At 32.9% G+C, this 24,181-nt stretch overlaps 1 protein-coding gene across 2 annotated transcripts in view; it reads right to left on the bottom strand.

Annotated features, from left to right (window-relative positions):
- The window catches only part of TTLL7 (tubulin tyrosine ligase like 7), a 146,727-nt gene that overhangs the window by 61,395 nt on the left and 61,151 nt on the right, over nt 1-24,181 (bottom strand). Inside the window, exons 2-8 of one of the 2 annotated variants that reach the window (XM_006919353.3) lie at nt 21,777-21,976; nt 21,439-21,570; nt 18,623-18,738; nt 17,784-17,851; nt 13,629-13,787; nt 9,230-9,446; nt 4,464-4,628 (exon numbers count right to left, since the gene is read on the bottom strand). In XM_006919353.3, coding sequence (XP_006919415.1) covers nt 4,464-4,628; nt 9,230-9,446; nt 13,629-13,787; nt 17,784-17,851; nt 18,623-18,738; nt 21,439-21,570; nt 21,777-21,801 — 882 coding nt within the window. In that variant the 5' untranslated portion in view covers nt 21,802-21,976. Of the gene's footprint in view, nt 1-4,463; nt 4,629-9,229; nt 9,447-13,628; nt 13,788-17,783; nt 17,855-18,622; nt 18,739-21,438; nt 21,571-21,776; nt 21,977-24,181 lie in introns of those variants that run through there. The other variant, XM_025052105.1, reaches the window with a different exon arrangement.

Genomic DNA, 24,181 nt, shown 5'->3' on the forward strand with positions numbered 1-24,181 from the left:
GTTAGAGCATGCGCCCTGCCCTCTCTGTCTTATGTACAATCACATTCGGAGTGCCTACAATTGTGCCTGGCATTTAGTAGATGCTCAAAAACATAGGTGAACAAATAAGTAAAATCAAAATTGATAAATGTGGCTTCTATTTATTAAATAAGTAAGGTTAGGATCATATGTTAGACTTCTTAGAAACCATACAGAAGGATTTAGGAGTGGCAGGGAAGAAAAATTCTAAGGAGAATTTCACAAATAACATTGCAAGAACTTCCACTTAAAGGCTAAAAAAGCTAGGAGAGTTGGCTTTCTTGGTGCAGTGATGATTTTGTAGTTCATAAGGTATGTCTGAGATGAAAGTACTACCAACTAAAGAACCAATTATCATTTTCTGTGAGGACACATAATACTACTAGGGTAAATTACTAATGCTAATAACACAAAAAGTTGTTTACTGAAGTTTGAGAACAAGCTATGGATTGTTGAAAAGCTGTCTCACTTGTTTTTGCTTAGAATGTATTGCCTTTTTAACTGTCTCACTCTAGAGGTATAGGCAACATAGCACAGCAGTTAAGAATATGGCTAAAATCAGACTTTCTGGGTTTATTCCTGGCTTTGCTACTAACTAGATGTGCAACCTCAGTCATGTTGCTTAAACTTTGTCTCATTTTTCCCAAATGTAAACTGGCAATGGTAATATTTGCTGCAAAAGACTGATGTAAGGACAAAATGAGACTTTGTAAAACTCTTAGTGCAGTGCCTAGAACAGAGGAAACCTTCAATGAGGGTTAGTAACTTAACTACTACTATTGTTATAGTTTTGCAATCATTCCTCCAGAAGAAGTTCATCTCATAGGTCAGATACAAACATTTCATTAACTGGTGGGAGCAATATTTATTATATAGGAGAAAAAACGCAAGACAGATATTAACCTCTCTGTTATCCAGAATCCCAAAGCAGATGACATTTGGAGATGTGTCAGAGATGCCATAGGATACAATTTTCTGTTCTTGGAAAATTGTATTTGAAATAACAAATTAATGGTAGCACAAAGTATATTAAGATGAAAGACAAAAAGCCACTTCATGAAAATCTTTGGAGATATTACTAAAACCACTGAGGGCATGAAGAAAAAAAAAGTTAAAACCTTGGCTAATAAGTGTCTGTGTGAAACAAGACAGCCAGGGGGAAAATAGTGAATGTTAATTAATAGACCCTGATTACCAATCTATGTTTTTCCTACATAAAAACAACAACAACAATAGCAACAACAACAACGTGGTTTTAGAAAAGGAAAGGCAAGATTGCTGGTGTATGTAAAAATCAGGAGTGATATAACCAAACATAAATCAAATTCCACTAACGTTCTGAGAATTTCCAACACAGTGACATTGCTTTGAAATATGATTTGAAGATTTGTACCAAAGTATATATAAAGCATTCAGTACCAAAGTATATATAAAGCATTCAGTAGGATGTTTTTATGAATGATTATAATCATGTTAATCTTCATGGTCTGATTTTCTATTGATTTTTTATTCGTTCTTGACTAGCACAAAAGCACACATATCTGTTTCATTGAGGGTATTAAATGTTAGTTTTCAGATCTAGAAAGCTACTTTTTAGAGAAAAATTATCCCCAAAAAAGAGGTCATTGAAAAAAGTCCTAAAATAAATTCATGAAATTTGTAAACTATGACATTAAGATAAAAATTTACTGCAGATTGCCTTCTCCACCTCCTTCTGTCATTCTTTTTTTATATTATTCTATTGATTCACCTAAACAGATAACTTTATAAAGTATAAGTAAGTCTTAAGAAAAACAAATGTTTAACTATAAAAATGTAGATAGCCTGACAAGATAAATGTGGAAATGTATTTTGAAAAGTTAATAATTTATTAAGTGTTAAATAATTGCTTATTTATAGATTATTAATATACATTCTAACTAATGTAGACAAAAGTTATGCAAAATTTAGTCACTTATAGCAGAAATAATAAATTTGTCAGAGTTTAACAGGCTCACATTAGCCATGTTTAGTTCATATCTGAAAATTATACTTTAGGCTCTAACAGAAAGAGTAATTTCCATACCCTCTTAATAGCTTTAGTCTTACTTCTATACCTTCTCCTAACTCAATTATGTGAGGAAAGTGCCACTTAAAACCAATGCATGTAAAGATAACAATGCTCATTTTTCTGATTAATTAATTCTCTCTATATACACTTCACCAAGGCAGCTCAACATTCTACCTTTTCACAAAGACTTCCCCAAAGAACCAAACCCATTTGGAAATGAAAATTTTGGTAGAGAAAAAAGAATATCAGAGGGTACATAAAACTTCATGGGGCTCACTGAGCCATTCATCGAATGACCCTTCTGTTAAAACATCCAGGTAGTATCATGTATGATCCTCTATCAATAAGCAACTGTCCAAAAATAACAAATTTCTCTACTCTGATACTTCTGATCCACTATGATTGTAAATTTATCATTATTAGAACATTTTTTGAAATTTCCACAAAATTGACCTTGCTGAGATAAATAAATAAACACAGCATTATTGTAATTAAATTCTTGTTTGGATATATTTTAGTCTCTCAGGAAGATATAATAGAAAGTTAACAAGTTAGTGGGCATTTAACCAAATTCAGATGGCAAACATTTTTCATGGGCCCATACATTTTTAAAAATTTTGAATATGTTGACGATATTTATAAATCAAGAAGTAATGGCTTCTACTAACATATTAGAAGAATGAATCACACTGGGCCCAAAATACCATGTGGTACCAACAAGCTAGTGCCGAGTAGTGTCCATGCCCTTGAGATCTCGTATGCTCTTCAAATTACCACAGTTCCCAGCATACCCTATTTGCTTCTCTCCTTCACTCTTTACTTGTCTGATACCCAAGAACCCTTGGGTTTACATTCTGGGATATAAAAATAAAGACGCAAAAAAAAAAAAAAATCAACCAATAAAACAATCAATAAAAGGATAATATAATGATGCTAGTTTTTCTCTCTGATTTTCTCATGAGAAGCAAGTTCAACTATGAACTTTCATATCTGTTTTCCATGATAGATATATTAAATTATATATAATTTGTCCACAAAGGAATGCCATACTAAATTATATAGCTCTAAATATATTAAGTACTTTTAATAGACACACTCTTCTAATTTTGAATACCATTTTAATACTCCTGCTAAGATTAATAAAGGGTCTATTTCACCAAGGTTACCTTCTCATATCTGTTTCCTTTATTTATTCTCTTTACTTTTATCATTTGGAATTTCATCCACTGCCATGGCATTAAATATCAACTGCACACCAAACATACACTTTTAATTGCCTGCTCAATCTTTCTACCTGAGACAGCATTTCAGGTTCAACATATCTAAAGTAGAACTCATCACCATAGTCTCATGGACTTTTACGTGTTCAGGTGTCAGTGCCTCCAGGAAGTTCTCCTCCTATCCCCACCCACCCAAAGCCACTATTTGTGGGGCTCCCTGACATCCCCACAGACTTCAATGAATGCCTCTGCTGCTGTACTTCCTACGTTGCATTTCATTATAACAAGTGTGGGGGGGGCGGGAGGGGAGGGTCCTACCAAACTCTAAGTTTTTTGAGGACCGGAGCTGTATCTTATAAATCTTCAAATTATAAGCAAGAGATAGACTTATATTATGGGTTCAATAAGTGTGAACTGAATGAATGAACAAACAAATAAATGAGAAGAACTCTTCCTTCATCTGCAAAACTAAGCTCTACATCTTCTCAAAATAAATTCCTTTCTACTCTATTTCAGAGAATATTACAGCTATTCTTCCTATAATTCCTCCTTAAAACTGCAGAGGAATCTGTGAATACTTCTCCCCCCATTCTGGACATTCGGTTAATCCCAATGTTTACCTCATTGTTATCTGTTTAATTGTGGTTCAATTCAGGCCTTCTTTTTTTCACTTAAATTATTCTCAAGTGCCCTCCCCCACCTACTTTTGGGCTTCACTCTAACCCACCTTATACCTGTTTTCAGATTTGTCTTTTAAATTGATATAGTCTTTGGCCTTATTACTCTCCTACCTTAACAACTGGAAAGAATGAATCCTTACTGCCTACCAAATTAAGCCTTTATTTTCAGACCTGAAATTTTGGCACATATCTTTTCAGCCATATGTCCCCATGAATTTCCCACAAATACTGTATGTGCCAACCTGGACCACTACTCTCATACCTCCATGCCTTTACTTACTTATGCTTTTGTCTCCACCTAGAATTCCCTCTCCCCCATCGCTAGCAGTGAAAATATTACTTATCTATGAAGATCCATCACAAATTCCACTTCCTTCAAGAAAACACTCGTTATCTGCCCAATCTAATGTAATCTGCTCTTTATTTAAAATGCTTGATGATCCTTTGAATTAATCTGAAGAAAGAAGTTATAATTGTGGAATAGTAGAATCTTACAGAAATATCACTCCAAAACTTAGTAACATCATGCTGATTTGCTTGTAGGAATTCTGTAAACCATTTGATGGAACGTTTGCTGCCTTTGTTCTCAGTTTCATCCCTTTCAAAACGCTCATTGTGTTTGTTCACAGAGTAGTTTGTCAGATGCATGTATAACTGGGTCTGTAACAAGTAAGAACCAAAGTTGTTGTCACCTGTGAGCCTCTAGAATCATGAGTTTCACAGAAAAGAAAGCATCCAAAGAGGAAAGACAATTTTAAAGTTTAAAATGTACAGACTGACAATTTCATGATTACTTAGACACTATTCAGATTAAATGGAATGCACATTTCCCTTAAAAAGATTGTGAATGTAGTCATCTAAAGAGTTACTTTATATATCTTTCAAAATATCTACTATAAAAGTATTAAAATAAAAATAATATATAATTAATGAAAATGTGAAACTATATATTGCTAAGCAAGAAAAATGCTCACTTGTTTTTGTTCATTTGTTTGTTTTTAATGTTTTTAGTCACAGTTTTCACCCAAATTTATTTTGGAAAAGGAATTTTCTGAGGGAACATTCTATATATTTTCAAAGAAAACCCGAAAAAATGAAAGCTGAAGTAAATAGCATAAATCAAGAGGCAGGGACTACCAAACACTGCCTCTGTCCTCCCATATTGACTAGGAGGCCACTTTAACTCATTAACAAGACAGAGTGCACTCAGTCAGCAGACAGAAGCAGCACACAATACTGTACAGTCTAAATGATTAAGAGTACATTTACAGTGCTTCACATTGGGGCTTTTATGTCTCAGTCTCTTTACATTCTATGTTTGTTGATATTGTTATCCTCAAACTTGAAAAAAAAATTTTAAACTTCCCACAATTGTCAATTAGTACACATCTAATGGCCCCTTATCAATCTAGCACAAACATTCATCAAGTCTATAAATCCTATCCTCATGATCCCACTTCTAGACATTATTTTAGATAGAAATGTTGCATCACAATGAATATATACTTCATGCACATGATTAATATTTTGATTTGCTAATAACCAAGTATATTCATATCTTATTTTATTTTCACTACAGTTACTTAGGTCTATAGTCTTAAAATCTTTGAAGCAAATATGCAGAACTCCTCATTTGAGTTACATGTTGTTTATCAACCCATGTGCCCACCACTAATTAAGAATTTATTTTTTCATTCATTAAACAATATTTTCATTCATTAAACAAGGAACCCCTACTATAGGCAGAAATTTGTGCTGGGCACTGTGGATACAAAGATGAACAAGATAGACACAGTCTCATACCTTCATGAAACTTGGAAAAAGCTTTAAATTAAATGATATTTAAAAGAAAGAACATAAACTTTATACTTGTCTAATTTTAAATATTTGATCTTTAAAAAAACAAAATTAATCAAAATATAACATTTCCTTGTTTCCAAAATATAAATCTTTTTTTTAAGTTTAAAGTTGATTGAAAAGAAACTTTTTGAGATCTCTTCATTTGGCAAGAATTTCTTAAAATAAATAATAATAACTAATAAAAACTAGCTATCCTAGTGAATAAGAAATACTACTTTGCGTTTTTCTTAAAACATTATCTTTGTAAGTAGGATTGGAATTTCCTGTTTCACATCTACCTTGACAGAAATCCCCTTCTAAACAGTTCATTGCCAGCTGGATGACTGCCTTAAGCAGAAGTGATGGCAGCTATGAACCAAATAGCAATTTGCAAGGGATGAAAAGGATAAACTATTCTCCACCCTATTTTTAAGTATATAGGCTAAATATAATGAATTGGGATACACTAACCTTTTCAAGGACTGGCTGATGACAACACTGATAGCAAGACATAAATGTTTATTATATTTCAATGCCTGAAATCCTCTCTTATGATCTTATATTTAATCAATATTTAATTATTATAAAAATACACAGCTCATTACAAAATGCATGCTCACTATTTAAAAAATCGGAAATAGAAGAAAAAAATATGCAGCAGTCTTCCATCCAAAAAGAACCAATGAGAGCATTTTGGTTTATTTTTTTCAGACTTTTTTCTTAAACTTACCTTTTACATAAGGTAAATGCTCTTACTTTAGAGATAAAATTTTGTATTTCATTTCTGTATTTTTTCATATCTTAATCTAGGAATGTGATTATGGAATTTTAGAGCTATATGAGGAACACTGATATTTATGTTTAAGAACATTGTTTTTTACACATGTAAAAACCAAAGCCAGGATATTACATGATTCAAGAGCACTTGGGAAAATGAAACCTATAAGCCACATTTCCTGACTCCCAATCTTTCATTATGATTTCCTAACACACTGTACTTAAGTAAATCACATAAGTATAATTCAAGGTATTAGAATAAATCACTTTATTACCTAAATGAGTTTACAAGTCCTAATCTTTCCTATCTCTTGTCTTGCCCTTTCTTCTCAAACCATGATTACCTGCTCACCTGTATATAATCCATTGTTACCCATTCCAATTATTTAATTATAATCTATGAGTTGACAAGTCAGCTCTCTCGTCTGAACTTTAGACCTATACTACAGATCCAAATGCTTATAGTATAGACCCATTTGGAGGTCACACAGGCATATCAAACAAAAAATATCAGATTACTGCAAAACTTTTAACAGCTCCTGTATTCCGTATCACACTGAAAGTACCCCATCCACACAACTGCGTAAGCCAATAATCTTGAGGTTTACCCTTAATTCCTTTCTCCCTTTCCTTCATTCTACAAAACCAACCTGTTTGTATATTATATCAATGTTATCCATGTTATCATAAATATATCTTAAACCTATGTTTTTATTCCTAGTCCAGCCCTACTACTATTACTTCAAATTAAGTCATCTTTCCTCTCACATCTGGTTAGGCTAGAATACTCTAGTCTCTCCCATGTATCTATAGCCCCATCTCACATTCCCCACACTGTAGACCAGGTGATATTTTTAAGATATAAATCTCATTCTGTATGTCTATCTTTACAATCTTTCAATGCTTCACCTCTTCTTAGGTTAAATTCCAAAATCCTAGACGTAGCCTACAAGCTCTGAAAGATCTGGCCTCTAGGAATCTCCATCCTTATATCTGAATATCCACCACTTCTTAGTCTGTACTTTAGCCATATTGAATGAGTCTGCTTTCTCCAGACATACCATGCTCCTTTTTACCTTTGGGCCATTATTCTCCCTGGAGTTGCACCCCACCCCACCCCAACCTGGCTAACTCCTTATTACTCAGATTTAATTTTACAAACTCCCTCTCTAACCTTCATCTCCAACTGGGTTAGATGCCCCTGCTATGTACTGCATAGCATTACATAGTTTCTCAGTTTCTTAGGCCATAACACTTACCATCAGGTATTATAATCAATTATTTTATTTTCTGCCTTCCTACCAGACTGCTACTTTTGTCAGGTCAAATACTATATCTGTCTTGGTCACTGTTTTTCCAAAACCAGCACAATGCCAAGAATGCCCGAGAGTTCAAACATTACTTGGTGATTGGATATATTCATACTTTATGACCTTTAAAGAGATGATTCTTTCTTTTATCTTCCTTTCCTGCAAAAACTTTGCCAGTTCCTTATTCTTCTTTTGCCAGGTTTACAATGTTTTTCAGTTAATTTATGGTAAGTCACTTTTCATTTGAAAATGTGACCACTCTTAATGGAGTTACTTAAGTGAATAATATTGGAGAACAATAACCAGGCCTTTGACAAAATGAGAAAAAATACTTAATTAATTGTAATGTTTACCACGATTAGTAAACCCAAAAACAAGGCTAGAAGTTAACTAAACTTTTAAATTTATTTAATGATAAATTAATAAATACAGATAATAAATTACAGTTTGTCTTTAATAAACTATACAGTTTCTAATTTTCATGATAAATTATGAAAATAAATTACAGTTTGACCTTCATCAATTGTAAATTACAGTTATGACTGTCATCAATATATTATGGCTGCACAAAGGAAATCTTAATAGAAAAATATCTACAAAAAGCTCCATTTAATAGACTTAAAAATCACACTGAAACAATTTGTCTCTGCTTCGAATATGGTCAATGTAAATTTACAATCTTCTCTTGGTTTTAGAGACAGAAATAAATAACTCTCTTTTCTGATAACTTTTCCTTTCTGTTTCATATACTTTCTCTCACATTTTACATGTTTAAATCGTACCTTTTATACAAAACCTATTCAAATACCACTTCTCTGTGAGAAGCTGAACACAAACTATCCCTATATTCGACTCCATAACATTTTATCTGTACTTCCCAATGGCATATTATTTTATTTATATTTCTATATAAATCATTTCTATCCAGGGCCACTGAATACACATATGTCTTTTGAAATCCATTTCAATACAGGGCTGCTGCATATGTATGTGTATGTGTTTTTTTTCTATGCAAGGCTACCACACACACAAGTGTGCTCTAAAACACATTTCTATATGGGGCCACTGTGCTTTGAAATCCATCCTTATGCTCACGGCACCCAAAGAGGGTGGTCTTTCCTAACTAGCCTTCCTGGAGCAGAAACCTTTTAGTCCTAATTTTCACAAAGGTGTCTACAAATTAGAAGTAATCTTCTTTGTGTATACAATTCTTTTAGATTATAAAAACCTGAGAGGAGGGGCTCTCATTCATATGCCTTTATAAACAATGAGTGCTTTAAAAAGTACATGATGAACAAATGAATAAAATCATAGATTCTGTCTGGTATCACTTACCAAATTGGACTCGTTAGGAGGAATGTACTTCTCTGTTCCCATTCGCACAAGTCCATCATGGTAGAGAAATATCTTTAATGGATCACACGATGTTACTAGAATATAAACTCGTAAATCAAATTTGTAACCTTCCATTAGGAAAGGCTTTTCAATGTATTCTTGAACAATCAAATGATCCTGAGATGGAAGTTTGTCCCCATTTCTTATCAAAGAAATCCTAGGTTTAAAGAAAAAAATTAAAAGAATACTTTGATTTGGAGTCAAGATGTTTACAAGATTATACATAATACTCAAGAGGAAAATGGCAGAGTAAGTAACTCCAAAGGCTGTCTCTCCACAAAAGCAATAAATGGGAAAAAAATAAAATGTCAGAATCAACTATTTTGAAATCCTGGAAATTAACCAAAAGCTAGTAACAACCAAGGAACATGTAATAAAAAATAAATAAATAAAAGTTGAATTTGTATAAAAGGGCTCTGTGGCATTTTACCTTATTCTGGTCCCACCCCACGAATCCCAGTTCAGAAGTGCCCTTATTCCCAGTACAGGTTCTGGTTCTAGAAGGAACAGCAGAGACCTTATTCTTGTGGTGGATGGTTGCTATTGTTTTTAACCTGTCCAGTGGCTCACCGGAGGACTTCAAAGGATTTGCTTTACCTTGCATAACTGGGAAATCTCCAGGTGCTGAGGCAGCTACTTGGGGAGGCAATTGTGGAAAACATTTAAAGACAAATATATTAGTCCTTGCTGCCTAATGTAACAAATAAGAGTTGGGGGAAAACAACAGACTAACTAAAAAATTGGGAAGAAAGACAGGAATGAGAATGTTTCGGTAAAAGGGTTTTGAAAATCACTGACATATTTTTAGGATCTAGAGGGCCATGTGCATGCCCAGAGTTAGGTACATGCTAAGGAAAGACCTAAGAAGGCCCTAAGCTCTTCCTCTGACACAAGTAAAAAGTAAAGGCTAAGGCAGAGTTGTAAACTACCTAGCTGAGTGCTGAAGGCATGCTCAAACAAACACACACACACACACACACACACACACATAGCCCATCTGCAAGGATTAGGAATTTTTTTTGTTCCAAGTGTTTAAGACAAATTACTATCTGACCACTGACCTAAGAGAACAGGAACTTCAGTGGCCACACACAATAAGGAATACAGATTTTACAAAATTATTTCGGAAAAGCCACTAAACAAATCAATAACAACTACCACAAGCAACAACAGCAACCCAAAAAACCTGTAGAGGGGGAAGAAGCTGATTTCCAAAGTTGCTACATTATAATATTCAAAATTTCCAGTTTTTCAACAAAAATTCATGAGTTATGCAAAAAAAAAGAAAAAAGGAAGAATGGGGGGGGAAGGAGAAGGAGAAGGAGGAGGGGGAGGGAAAGGGGGAAGAGGAGGAGGTGGAAGAAGAGGAGGAGGACGAGAATGTATGTCCGATATATAGGAAAATCATCAATTAATAGAAGCTGTCTCTGAGGAAACCCAGACATAGGGCTTACCAGGCAATCAATTATGTAATCAACTATTTTAAATCTGTTCAAAGAGCTCAAGGAAATCATGTACAAAGAACTGAAAGAAACCATGAGAATGCTATCTCATCACACAGAGAATATCAACAGAGATAGAAATTATTTTTTAAAATTGGGCAGGGGAGAATTCAAACAGAAATCCAGAAGTTGAAAGAATAACTGAAACAAAAAAAAGTCATTAGAGGAACTAAACAAGATTTAGAGAGGCAGAAAATAGTAAGAAAACTTGAAGATAGGTCAGTTAAGATTAACTAGTCTGAGGAATAGATAATGAAGAAAAATAATCAGAGCTAAGAATCCCATGGGACATCAAGAAGAATACTAACATACACATAATGGGAGCCACAAAAAGAGAGGTGAGGAAGAAAGGAGCAGAAAGAATATTTGAAAAATTCATGGATGAAAACTTCTCAATTTGATGAAAAATATTAACCTACATATCAAAAAGCTCAATGACTTCCAAGGAGGATAAATCAAAGAGATCCAAACTAAGAAACATAATAAAACTCAAAATCCAAGACAAAGAGAGAATCTTGAAGGTAGCATGATTGAAGCAACTCATCATACCAAGGGATCCTCAATAAGATAAATAGCTGATTTTGCATCAGAAACGATGGAAATTGGAACACAGTGAAATGACATATTCAAAGAGATGACAGAAAAAGAAAAAAAAAGCTGTTAACCAAGAATTCTATATCCAGCAAAACTATTCAAAATTATTCTATATCCAGCAAAACTACTCAAAATTAAAGGAGAAATTAAGACATTCCCAGATAAACAAAAACTGAGAGCATTTGTTGTTAGTTTACCTGGCCTACAAGAAATACTACAGAGAATCCTTCAAAGGACACTAAACAATAACTAAAATGCACACAAAGAAATAAAAAACACTTTTAAAGGTGACTATATGGGTAAATGTGAAAGTCACCATTGTGTAGTTTAGGTTAGTAACTCCTCATTCTTTCCATATTATTTAAAATACAACTGCATAAAATAATAATTATAAACCTATGTTATTGGGTACACAAATGTATACAGATGTAATGTGGGACAATAAAGGGAAGCAGAGCTCTATAAGGGCAAAGTTTTTTGCTTTGGTTTGGTTTTTTACTACTGAAACTAAATTGATTTCAATCTAAACAAGATTAGTATAAATTGAGGGCAACCATTAAAAAGGTAACTGAAAAATATATAGTAAAAAAATGACAAGAATATTAAATTGGTAAACTAAAAAATTATTTAATATATAAGAGGGCAGAAATGGAGGGATTAAGAAATAAAAACTATAAGACATAGAAAACAAATAGCACAATGGCAGAAGACAATTTTCGTTATCAATGATGACATTAAGGACAAATGGATTAACTCTCCTATTAAAAGACAAGATTTGGCAGAACACACTAAAAAAAAATGGTTCTACTACAAGAGATTCACTTTAGATTCAAAGACTCAAATAGGTTGAGAGTGAATGAATGGAAAGAGATTTCATGAAAATAGTAGCCAAAAAGAACTGGAATGACTATACCAGTATCAGACAAAATAGACCTTAAGATAAAAATTATTACAGACAAAGAAGAAGAGTAGGTGATTTTAAAAAGTCAATGCATCAAGAAGATATAATAATTATAAAAATGTACACACATAACAGAGCTCCAAAATGTATGAATCAAAAACCGATAGAATTGAAAGGGAAAATAGATAGTTCAATAGTAACAGTTGGAATCTTCAATACCCCACTTTCACTAATGGATAGAACAACCAAACAGAAGACCAACAAACAAACAGATATATTCCACAGATGAAAGGTGTCCTTTACCTATGTACCACCACATTACATGAGATAAACTCTGGCACAGTATGATTTTTCAGCTATTTTTTATACTGTTGTCAAATTAGATTAATAGTTATGTTTTAACATTAAATGTAGTTATAAATACAAATTTTAATATTTGTTCACATTAAAATTGAGGAAAATGTGAACTTCAATTATCCTCCCCAATTTTTCTTCAATACTAACATACAGAAAATCATCTTTACATTAAACAATATAAAATTCCCACTAATAAAAGTTTACTTTTGAAATTACTAAACCATAGTTAAAAATGTCTGATTAAGTTATTAAATTATGATTAAAATCAAAGAGAAATCTGTCGAACAATAATTTACCTGGCAGCTACATTTCCAAATATCTTTTTTTCCCCACACTATATAAAACAAAAGATTTAAATGACATATTTTTTTATTAAAAGCACCCTCAGCCACATTTTCTTTGAAAATGTATATTGCAGAAAACTAACATAAGAAAGCAAAAGGAAACAGAACATAAGTTATATATTTTATTCTAGATAACATGCCTAGTTCTTGGTACTTTAGCTTAATGTGTCCTACTCATTTTCAATTCAATTACCATGGGTACATAAAGAAAAAAACTTACTTGGAAAGCAAAGAAGATATATAGTTTGCTTTAAGATTTCTAGCTATGAAAAGAGAACTTCCTTTACATCTCTTTCTCCAAGTCAGTTTAGCTCTACTGTATCAACTGAATTTCATTCTCCAATCTTAACTCTATAATTATTATTAATGCACATTTGTTTAAAAATTAGAAAACATCCTTTTTCTCTATTTCGTTGTCTCCTATTAAAGTCTTACAACCTGTTGATTTGCTTTTTAAATCGAATTAATTAAAACCTGTGAGACCGAGTAAAAGGATACATTAAATATTTAGTTCCAAAAAAGCAATAATTAAAAACCTATTTTATTATTTTGTCATAGTGATACTCAAACATAAATGAATGCTCACATTTATTATCCATTAGCTCAAATTTGTTAATATATTCCAGGTGAAAAATACATACCCATGACCCATTGCACCATTAGCTGGTTTTACTATAAAAGTTTTCTGCTTTCTTTTTTTCTTCAGTTCTTTCATATAGTTCTGGAATTGTGTATATTCAGCAGGGAAGATCCATGTTCGAGGAACAAAGGTATAATCCAGAGGCCTAGACTTGATCATTCTGTAAATCAGAGATAATAAGAAAAGTAATTTCTATTCAAACTTTTCTAAATTTTCATTCTCTGTGCTACTGACATTTACTACAAAGATTTAAATCCCTCTGTTTCTTCATGAATTGAGTCATTCATTGATTCATTCAGGAAACGTCTATTAAACATCTACTGTATGCTAGGTACTATTCTAGACACTGGAAATACATCAGTGAAAAAATAGACACAATTATCTGTTCTATATACTAATTTACATATCAGTAGAGCAACCACTCATTTGACTATATATCATGTGCTAGGTACTGAGGATATTAAGATTAATATGGTCTCTTCCCTAAGGAATTAATAGGTGCAATAAAGGCATAGAGTGTGAGATAACATGTGCAGTCATTAACTCTACTCAGGGATGCAGGTGAGCAGTAGGCAATGGTTCATAGCCAGGTATCATTCATATAATTTCTTTAAAGATGAATTTGAGATCTCTGGGTCATCCATAGGGAGCAGTTTTTGATCACTTTTTATGCCAGTGTTTTTAGGAGTTTATCCACTTTTCTGAAAAAACTATGTGAAGCTTTGAGTCAGTAAAGGTTTTGTTTATATGAACTATGTGTATCTATACATATAATTTTGTGACTACAATGTATGTTCTAATATTTTTGTATTTACTACAAATCAGGCTATTTGATATAACTTAAAGATATGTAACTTAGAGATACAATGTTTACTTTTGATGAATCCCAAATGCTAGCCATTTTGTACATATTGATTCCCAATAAAAATGAATTTGAAATATTTAAAATATTATCTATTAAAAAAATCTGTTCAGAAAAAGGTCTTTTTTATAAATATATGCAAATCTTTTATAGCTGAGCAGATTATTACCCTAAAATGAAATTAGTAAAAACTAAAGTGGAACCATAATATACAGTATGCACAGAGGTAGGGCCTACATTCTAAGACTAGGGTATGGAATACATAAGCCACTTGGTCTCCACAATTGGAGGTTCACACAGTTATATTTCGAGTGCTCTTTCAAGAGAATCCTGTAAGAAATTTATGTTTCCATTATGAGAGGGGAAATAATTACCAAATCCATCTTTCAAATCCAGAATAAGCCAATAAGCTAACTAAGCTCAGTACAAACATTGACTAGTTTGAAAGACACACACACGCATACACACACACACACACACACACACACACAGATCTAAAGGAACAACAATAATAATGCTGTGTTTGTTTCTGTTTTCAACACCTTTAAATGTATTTATTATATTTGTAACAATGGTATGAAATTAGATGAAGTTAAAGCTTTAATTAGAACAATATATTTTTAAAACTAACCTTATACTATTGATTAATAACATTCTTTCACATGTGTATTTAGAAAAAACTCAAGCACACATATATTCAAGAGAAATACTTTATTTCATTTAGATAATGTAGAACAGATCATTTGATGTAAAAATGTATAGCTTCAAAACAGACATGTGGTCTTGTTTAGAAATTTGGGAATCTGGGATAGTTTCTGCTCATTGCTCTGTCATGGATTTACTAAATTATATTAAACACGTGATTTAGTTAATTCTATTTTTACATTACTAGGTCAACTCTTTTTTCTATTAGGAGGTTATTTTTTTCCTTAAGGAGAACTCCAAGGGTTCTATAGAGAAAGAAATTGCCTATTTGCAATAGCTTACTAATGAGTCTACATTTAACCCTCTTGCCTCTCTCAACCATAGAGACTTCAGTTCTCTATAAAGCAGCCAGAATGATCTTTTCAAAATGAAATCTGGTCATATTAGCAACTTCACCTCCCATTCCTCTCCTATGGTATTTAGAATAAAGACCATAATCATAAAAATCATCCTTCAGCTAATCTCTTCTCCATTCTCGATCAATATCTCTGTGCTCCAGCTATACTTGGCCTTATTTCAGTATCTTGACTATACATGCTTTCTCCTACCACATGACCTCAGCCCATGCCATTCTTCCTGCCCAGAAGACTGTTACCTACCACCTTCACCAGTAAACTCCTACTCATCATTTATATTTCAGCTTCCATATCACTTCCTCAGGGAATTTCTCTAATGCCTTCCAAAGTTAGAGTCCCTTACTATGCACCGATTTAGAATGATGTACTTTTACTTCAGAATATTACACAGTTGCGATCCAAAGTTATAAAAGCTATAAATCTGCTTTTGATCACCCCATGTGCCCAGAGCCCAGCACAGTACTTGGCATATAATAGATAGTTAATAAATATGTGTTTGGGGAAAATAAATGACTTAAATAAAACACATATCTAAAACTTTACAGAGGTACTTCCCTCTCCTCTGAAATCCATTCTTCCCCTAATCCCTATATTAAGCAATCAAAACACATACACAATATCCTAAGCCAGAAACCTAGGAATCATGTTGGAGACTTCTCTCCCGCTCCTCCTCTTTAATTCTTACATCATAACTGTTTTCAAGTACTACTGATTCTATGTCCTTCGTATTTTTCAGATTTATTTTCTCTTCCCCATTCCCCCTCTATCTTTCTTTTGGTTTATCAGATGTTCATTATTTCTCACCTAGATATTCACATTCATCTCCTTCTCCAGGGATTTCTCCCTCTAGTCTTACCTTCACTGAATCCATTATCTACACTGCCACCAAAATTATTAAAAATATGTTATTTCTGTGCTTAAATCTATTAAATAAATCCTCATTTCTCTCAAGATAACCAAAATGTTTGCTGAATAGTTAAAGCGGTTAAGGAATCAATGATTAAATGATTAAATAAAACATAATAACATGGCATACACAGCCTAGTCTTTGCATTAACTTCAGCATCATCTGAAGTCGAGCCTCCTAACATCCTATATAACCACAGAAACTGCTTACAATTCCCCAAACATATCATGTTGGTTTAAGTCTCCATATATTCTCTCCCACTGTTGTCTTTGCCTTCAATTTCCTTCCCTTCTTTTCAAAGGGTGAAATCCTATACACTTTTCAATATCCATCTCATATTTAAGTTCTCCAGAAAGCCTTCCCCGCTCTCCCAAAAATAATCTCTCTCACCATCTTTGTCACCATCATACATTGATTCTAGCTCAAATGTGGCACCATCAAACTATATTATATGCATCAGTCTTTCTCTCACTAAAATGTGAGTTCTAGGCAGGAACTAGTCCTTATTTATTTTGTTTACTTAAAAATTAGCAGTCCCTAGAGTATAAAATAGACATGCAAAAACATTTGTTGAGTGAATGGATGTATAAACTTTCACATAGATAAATACAAATAGTTCTTTAATCACACATGTTTTACTAACCTTTCTCTGTGAAAGAGATCTCTTTTAAATTTTTTTTCTCAATTTATCACTCAACTTTCTTAAATTAAAAAAAAAACTTGTCAACAGAAATATAAACTATGTAAAAATTCTACAGTTCATTTAGTATAACACATAAGTAACTGTGAATAGTTTTTCCCACAAAAATAGATTGTAACTCTAAATAGTAGTCTCAGAAATAAATATATGTGCATGTATATCCATGGATGGGCACATATATATGTGTCCATGTGTATGTGTGTACACTCATGCACCTACTACAGTGCCTGGCACATATTAGATGCTCAATAACCAGTATATGAATACACACATGCACACACGGTATTAATACAACAGATTAGTTCTCACAAGGTTGAATGGAAAACAAGTAAGTACATATTGAATAAAAAGTAAAAAGAGTACTGAGATTCTAGAAACCAAGATTCTGCTCCAACTCTATTTGTTTGACTTTGTGCAAGATATTCATTTCTCTGACCCTGTTACCTCCTCTGCAAAGTGGAAGACTTGAACTGGAGAACCTTTAACCCCACTAGCTCTAAAATTCTATCTCGTCCATCAAAATATAATTTCAAATCAATGTGACTTTGTGGATGATAGCACTACCATATTTAAAATGTAAATTTTGAACAGGTCTTTTCTATTACAAAAAAATAAATAAAAATTACTTGGTCATATTTCTTGCTAAGAAATCCTTCCTACAGATCTCCCCCATTCCTGGAAAATGGTTGATCCTCTGAAAAATAAAAAGATAAACATTAATATTCTCATTGACTTATATTCATTTATACTACAGTTACATCTGTTCTTTGAGTTTTCATGTTTTAATAAACTGACCATTAGTAATGTAAAATATTTAAATTAAATTACCTATGGTGAATTAAACCATCTATGGTAATCAGAGAATGAAATTGCAAAATTTTAAGGAAATCAGAAAAGGTATTTACGCAGACATTAAAGTTATTCATACAGATATGCATAGTAGAAAGACTGGTCAAAATGGACTTATTTCTTCTCTAGAGCGAATTTCGTATTACTTTCTATACTAAACAGACGAAGAACTATATGAAATGTCAGTTGTCTAAAATTCTGTGCATTTAACTTTTTAGTTTGATGTATATTTTAAATGTTTGTTTTACATCCTAAAAATAAAAGAATGAAGCCAAAGTACACACAGCCAATATTACAAAGTATTTCCACATCCTGATCTCTATGCAATCTATTCCACATCACTCATCTTTAAGCACAATGCAAGGCATCAGCCTAGGAAGATTTCTTCTATCAGTTCTTCCTTAAAGATGGAAAGAGGTTAAAAGTTAAATTTGAAAGAATGTAGGCTTCATATGAAGAGTCAATATAACTGGATAGCAACAAAACAGTCTATTCAGATAACTTAAGACTAAAATTTAACATGTCAACATATTAAGAAATCTTATCTAAAGAAAATTATAAGGGAAGTCATATAACGTTCCTAATGAGCAATAATTGGGCATAATTAATTCCCCACCTGAAAAAAATCTGCAATCTGCTCCTGCTGATCCGCAGAATCCCACCATATAAGGTTACTTGTTTCATCCTCATCTGGAGTTTTCATAAATCCCATTTCATCTATTACTAAACGAACTGCAAGTAAACAGTTAAGTTAAACCAAAATCATACTTCTGAAATATATTCACTGGGGAAATATTTCACTGGCAAAATATCTATAAGTTATAACACAACCTTATTTTCAGTTACAACAATTTATTGAGGGCCAACTTATCCTCCACAGTAACTGAGAACTGTTTTTACCCTGCACCCAAAATCCTTAGTTTCAATCCTCTGAGATTTTAACAGGTACACAACACTGCTAAAGAGTTTAGTGATTATTCCTGGCACAAAGAAAACACACACACAGCTGAGACAACACCCTACTCAGGAAAATGTACTTTTATGGCTTTTTTGTGACCTTGGGCAAGTACAAAAGGGAAAAGAAAAAACAGCCCCTGATTATTAGACCTATGCTATACTTTCCACTTCCCTAGTTCAAATTATCTTTAGCAGTTAAAACCAAGTCAGCTATGTCAACGCAGGATCAGAAATAATAAAGCAGAATCCACTGCAGGGATTTAGAAACTGGTCCTCCCACCTGTTCCAAATCCTCTAGTCCTTCTGAAAAAATTTATGCTCAGATAAAGGTTGCTTTTTAGTACAAATTTTATATATGTATATATGTGTATATATATACACATATGTGTATATATACACACATATGTGTATATATACATATGTGTGTATATATATATATACACACACACAGACATACAGATGCTTCTCTCTGATTTAGATAACACAATTAACATATTGACATTTTTCATCCAATAAATTTCAAGCTTATTCTTACCTAGAATAAAGATAAGCAGAATACTTAGGATAAATTTGGAGTTCTGTCTAATAGAATGGTGTAACTATATATAGTGCTTCAGCATTTTATTTGTAAATGTTTTACTTTTACTGATACTCAATATATAAGGAGAAATGGTAAAAAGGGATCAATTGACGAATTGGTAGTTACAAAATAGTCATGGGATGTAAAGCAGAACATAGGGAATATAGTCAATAATATTATAATAACTATGTATGGTGCCAGGTGGGTACTAGACTTATCAGGAGGATCACTTCGTAACTTATGTAAATATCTAACCACTATGCTGTACACCTAAAACTAATGTAAAATAATATTGAATGCCAACTATAATTGAAAAATAAAATTTTTTAAAAAGGGATCAATTGACTGAATTTACTTGGCTCAAGCATGAACTGAGTTGTAGACACCTGTTGGTCTCAAGTCTTAGGGACTCTTGACTGTTTTTTTGGCTGAGGAAAACAAAAGAACTTTTTATGCAGTAATGCCTACAGCACAGGTATAAAAGAGGAGGACAGTGACTGGAAGCGGATGAGGCTGGAGAAGGAACTGTTGAGCTGAAGTTACTGTTTTCCGTGAAAGTCTCAGTAAAACTTGGGGTTGTTCTGAAGGCCCAGATGATAATGCTCAAGAGTTGGGGAAAGAGCTGCTCCTCTCATCTGCCACAGACCACCAGGTAGCTCTGGCATCCTGAGGGCTCAGGAGTTGCTATGCCACCCAGAGCTCCTGGGCAGGGCCAGGGCAACAGCGACACAGCCTGGGAGACTCCTTTAACTGGCTCATAAGAAAAAAACAATGATCAAGTCAAAACAGCGGCTCAGGAGCAGACTTGTACCTGAGTAAATGAGAAACACTGTCTGCAACCTATCAGAAATAACTGGGAAGACCTTGATAACAGAAATGGAACCAGAATCAGTGTGAAGAATGCTAATGCAACTTCGACCTTCTAGAAACTTGCTGGGAAAGTGAAAAGGAACCGCATTTTCTTTAAACCGAGGTTCCCTATGAAACCCACAAGAACCTTAAAAGTAATTGGGAGGATGTTAAAACCACATATCAGTCACTTTAACAATGGTCATTTTATTCTTGTTTTTTCACTCTAGAAAAATATGCTGTAAGTATACCCTGTCCTTCTCACAACTCACCCTCTCACACTGACTTGGTTAGTCTTTCCCCCTGAGGAACACTGTTGGAACAGTATTGGGGGAATCTCAATTCCAGAGAAATATTCCATTGATTGCTGATAAACTTCCGTGAGCTACTATAAATGGAAATGAGATTCCCAAAGATTAATGAGACTAAGAATAATTAACATCCTTGAGGTTCATATGATTTTCCACAATTCCTTTAATGCAAAATTATTAATAAAAGAGGAATATTATTTGAGCACTTATGGTATTTATAATGAGTTTTGCAATGCTGGGCAAAAGTATCTTAATTTAAAGCAATTAATATTTTTATCTGCTCTCTACACCACAGATACTGTTTACATGTAAAAACTAGAATTTCATTAATAAAAAAGCAACAGCACCATTAAAATACTTTTTAAAGCACAGAGAGAAATATGTTTTTACCTTATTCTTTGAGTCAGGTTCTCATTGTTCAATAAAAATCTCAAATTTTACACTGTTCATTTTATGTTTAACATTTTAATCTATTTAATTAATGTTCATATAATTTTACACTTAATTTTAAAATTCAGTTTAATAAAAATCATCCCACTAATAACTAAAGGTTTTAGTTTATGTTGATGTTCTACTTGATTGCTGACATGTTAAATATCTCACAAAAAATAAAATTTTATAGAAGGCATTTAAAAATCCATTACATAAGATATATCTCTCTGAATTTCCACATTGCTTTCAACGTCAAACTAGTTTTTCCAACAAGTATGAAAATTTCATGTTTGTGAGACCTACCAATTTCAAACTTTGTCCCAGCAACGTTTGCTGTAATTGTTCCCTTCTTTTTCTTCTTTCTGACTTTCCTTTTCATTGCGCTTTGATAAGGCAATTCTGTATTCAGATCCAGGGGTGAGGGTCCCTGAATAACTTCAAAAGAAATGTAAACCAACCAAATATCATTGAAATAATGGAAGCTCCATACCAGACACCACAAATGTTTTCCCACAAAAAGGTAAAATTATAACTTCTGGTTCTTTAAAGTCTCCAATTAATTTTTAATGCTTAAAAAAAATTAGCAGTGATGATCTATAATGCATCTATTTTCTGTAATGTGATTAAGTCAACCTGCTTACCTCTCTCTTGAGGCAGAGATGGCATTATTGCCTGTGTTGATTAGCAAGCAGAGTGTGCTCTGTACCAAGCTCTCAGGAAATCTGGAAGGCCCACATTAGTCTAAGTAGGATATGGCTCCAAATCACTGAAAGTTCCTATCATATTATCTTGGTGGAACACTCAGATTTCAGGCCATGGAAGTTATGGGATATGAGAATACCTGTAGGGATTTTAAAAGAAAGTCATTTAGAAAACCACTTCTGTGAATTATTTTTTTTTGATATCTGCCAATACTATTCTTTTTAAAAGTCAAGTAAAGATGAAAGTTAATGTATTTAATCAACAAATATTTGTTAATTTATAAAATTTTATGCAAAATGCCAAGCAATAGCTCTCTGTTCTAAAATGCGTACAGTCTAGAGGAGGTTGTTTTAGTTAAGTCACATCATGTTTACAAACAATAAATAAGATGTCATATACAAATAATAACAATAACATATTCAGTACCATTTATTGAACACTTACTTAGGCCACTTATACCACTTAATCGTTCAACAAAACTATGAGGTAGTAGTTCTTATCCTCTTCTTTTCCCCTCCTCACATCTTATAGATAAATAAACGAGCACAAAAAGGAGAAATCTTTACCAAGAAAGCAAGTGACAAAGTAGAGATAAAAATTAACATCTCTCTGATGTCAAAACCAGTGGGAACCCATACGACCTTCGACCCAATGCCATAAGCTAATTGCTTTTATTTATTTTATTTTTTAATTTTTTTTCTATTGCTTTTAAAATGAAACAGTGAAATAAATGCCAAGCTAGAGCTCACATGCCGACAGAATACAGAGAAAATGATTCCTTTTTATAGTGTATGTGTGATGGGAAGAGGGGCGGGTAGACTTTATTGAAATAGACATTTGAATTGTGCCTTTAAAAATGAAAGCAGTTTTAAAAGGCAGATAATTGGAGGAGTCATTACTATGATGATCATATTTGGGCACACACAGGAATGCAATAAACATTTTTTTAATGAATGAGTTCATTGGATTTGGCTACACCTTAACATGAACTATATTACACTACATTTATATTTTCATTATGCATGTATGAACCTAAGTATTTATGCCCTAGGTATTTTCCACATAAGGACATTAAGGCTAAATAAGTTAAACAAATCAAGGTAATACAGTTTATAAATAGAAAACCTAGGCCTTGAATCCAATTCTGATTATCCTATTCACCTGTTCACTAAGCCCCACTATTTTCAGACACCATACAAATATGCTATATAGATGTAAAAGAAGTTTGCAACCCTATTTCTGTTCAGATTGCAAGATATGGGTATAGTCTGGGACTTCACAATGTTTCAAACCAAACAGCGAAAATCACAGTAAACATCCTTAACCTGATCTCCGCTCCCAATTCCAAGCTGGAAATAGACAAGATTACTTTTCAGAATAAAAGAAAGGAACAGTCTAAAGTTCAGCTTGATTTATTTTTGGAAGCTTTCTGATACCTCAACGAGGCAACTATTTGAGTTTATAAGTCCTTGTCCAGCATCTTGTTACTGGAGTAAACAAAGACCCTCTTATGGAAACAGAGTACTTATTACTTTGAAAGTAGGTAACAAAGTCAACAAGAGTCTGGACACAGTGCTTGTCTAACTATACTAACAATAAAATAGTAATCATTATAGGCTCTAAAAACAGATTTGTTAATTTCTGAATTCAAAACAAGAACTGTTATTCTTTCTCCCATCCACACAGGAATTTAAAGGCCTTAAACATATATATGCTTTCCTTAATTCCATTTATGATTTGGTAAATAACAAAAGTGTTTTAGCAAAGTCAAGAACTTAATTCTACCATCTCAATTTTAAACATTTCACTTTATTTTAACCAAGAGATTTGAGATGGCCGATTGAGTATACCACTGAGCCTTGGTTACCTACTTTAAGTTACTTCTGAAATACTTTAACCTAATAGTCTCTTAAACTTGGCTGCAAAGATAAATCACCTGAGGAGCTTTTGAAAATCCTGGTGCCCAGGCCGCATCCCAGATGCAGGTGTGGCCCCGACATCAGTATTTTTATGACTCTTCAAATGATTCTAGTGTGCAGCACAGGTTGAAAACCTGTGCTATAAGCACATAATGGCACTGAAGCAAAAAACAGTTAATTATACACATCTTAAATTATAAGAAAAAAAGTGAAACAAGGAAGAAAACTCGTAACTGTATAAAAAAGGTCAAATAGGTAGAAATCTTCTATAAAAATTCTCATGCCTATTTCAACAAAAAAAAAATTGGGGAAAAGAATTAAGAGATCAACAGATATCGATTTCTAAGACAAAGAAACAATTCTACTTTACAAATAAAGAAGCCATTTCCAAAAAGAATCAGTTTTCCAAAATTTCAGGCAAATGG

Source organism: Pteropus alecto, unplaced genomic scaffold (genome assembly GCF_000325575.1).
Source record: "Pteropus alecto unplaced genomic scaffold, ASM32557v1 scaffold25, whole genome shotgun sequence".
NCBI classification, from domain to species: domain Eukaryota; kingdom Metazoa; phylum Chordata; class Mammalia; order Chiroptera; family Pteropodidae; genus Pteropus; species Pteropus alecto.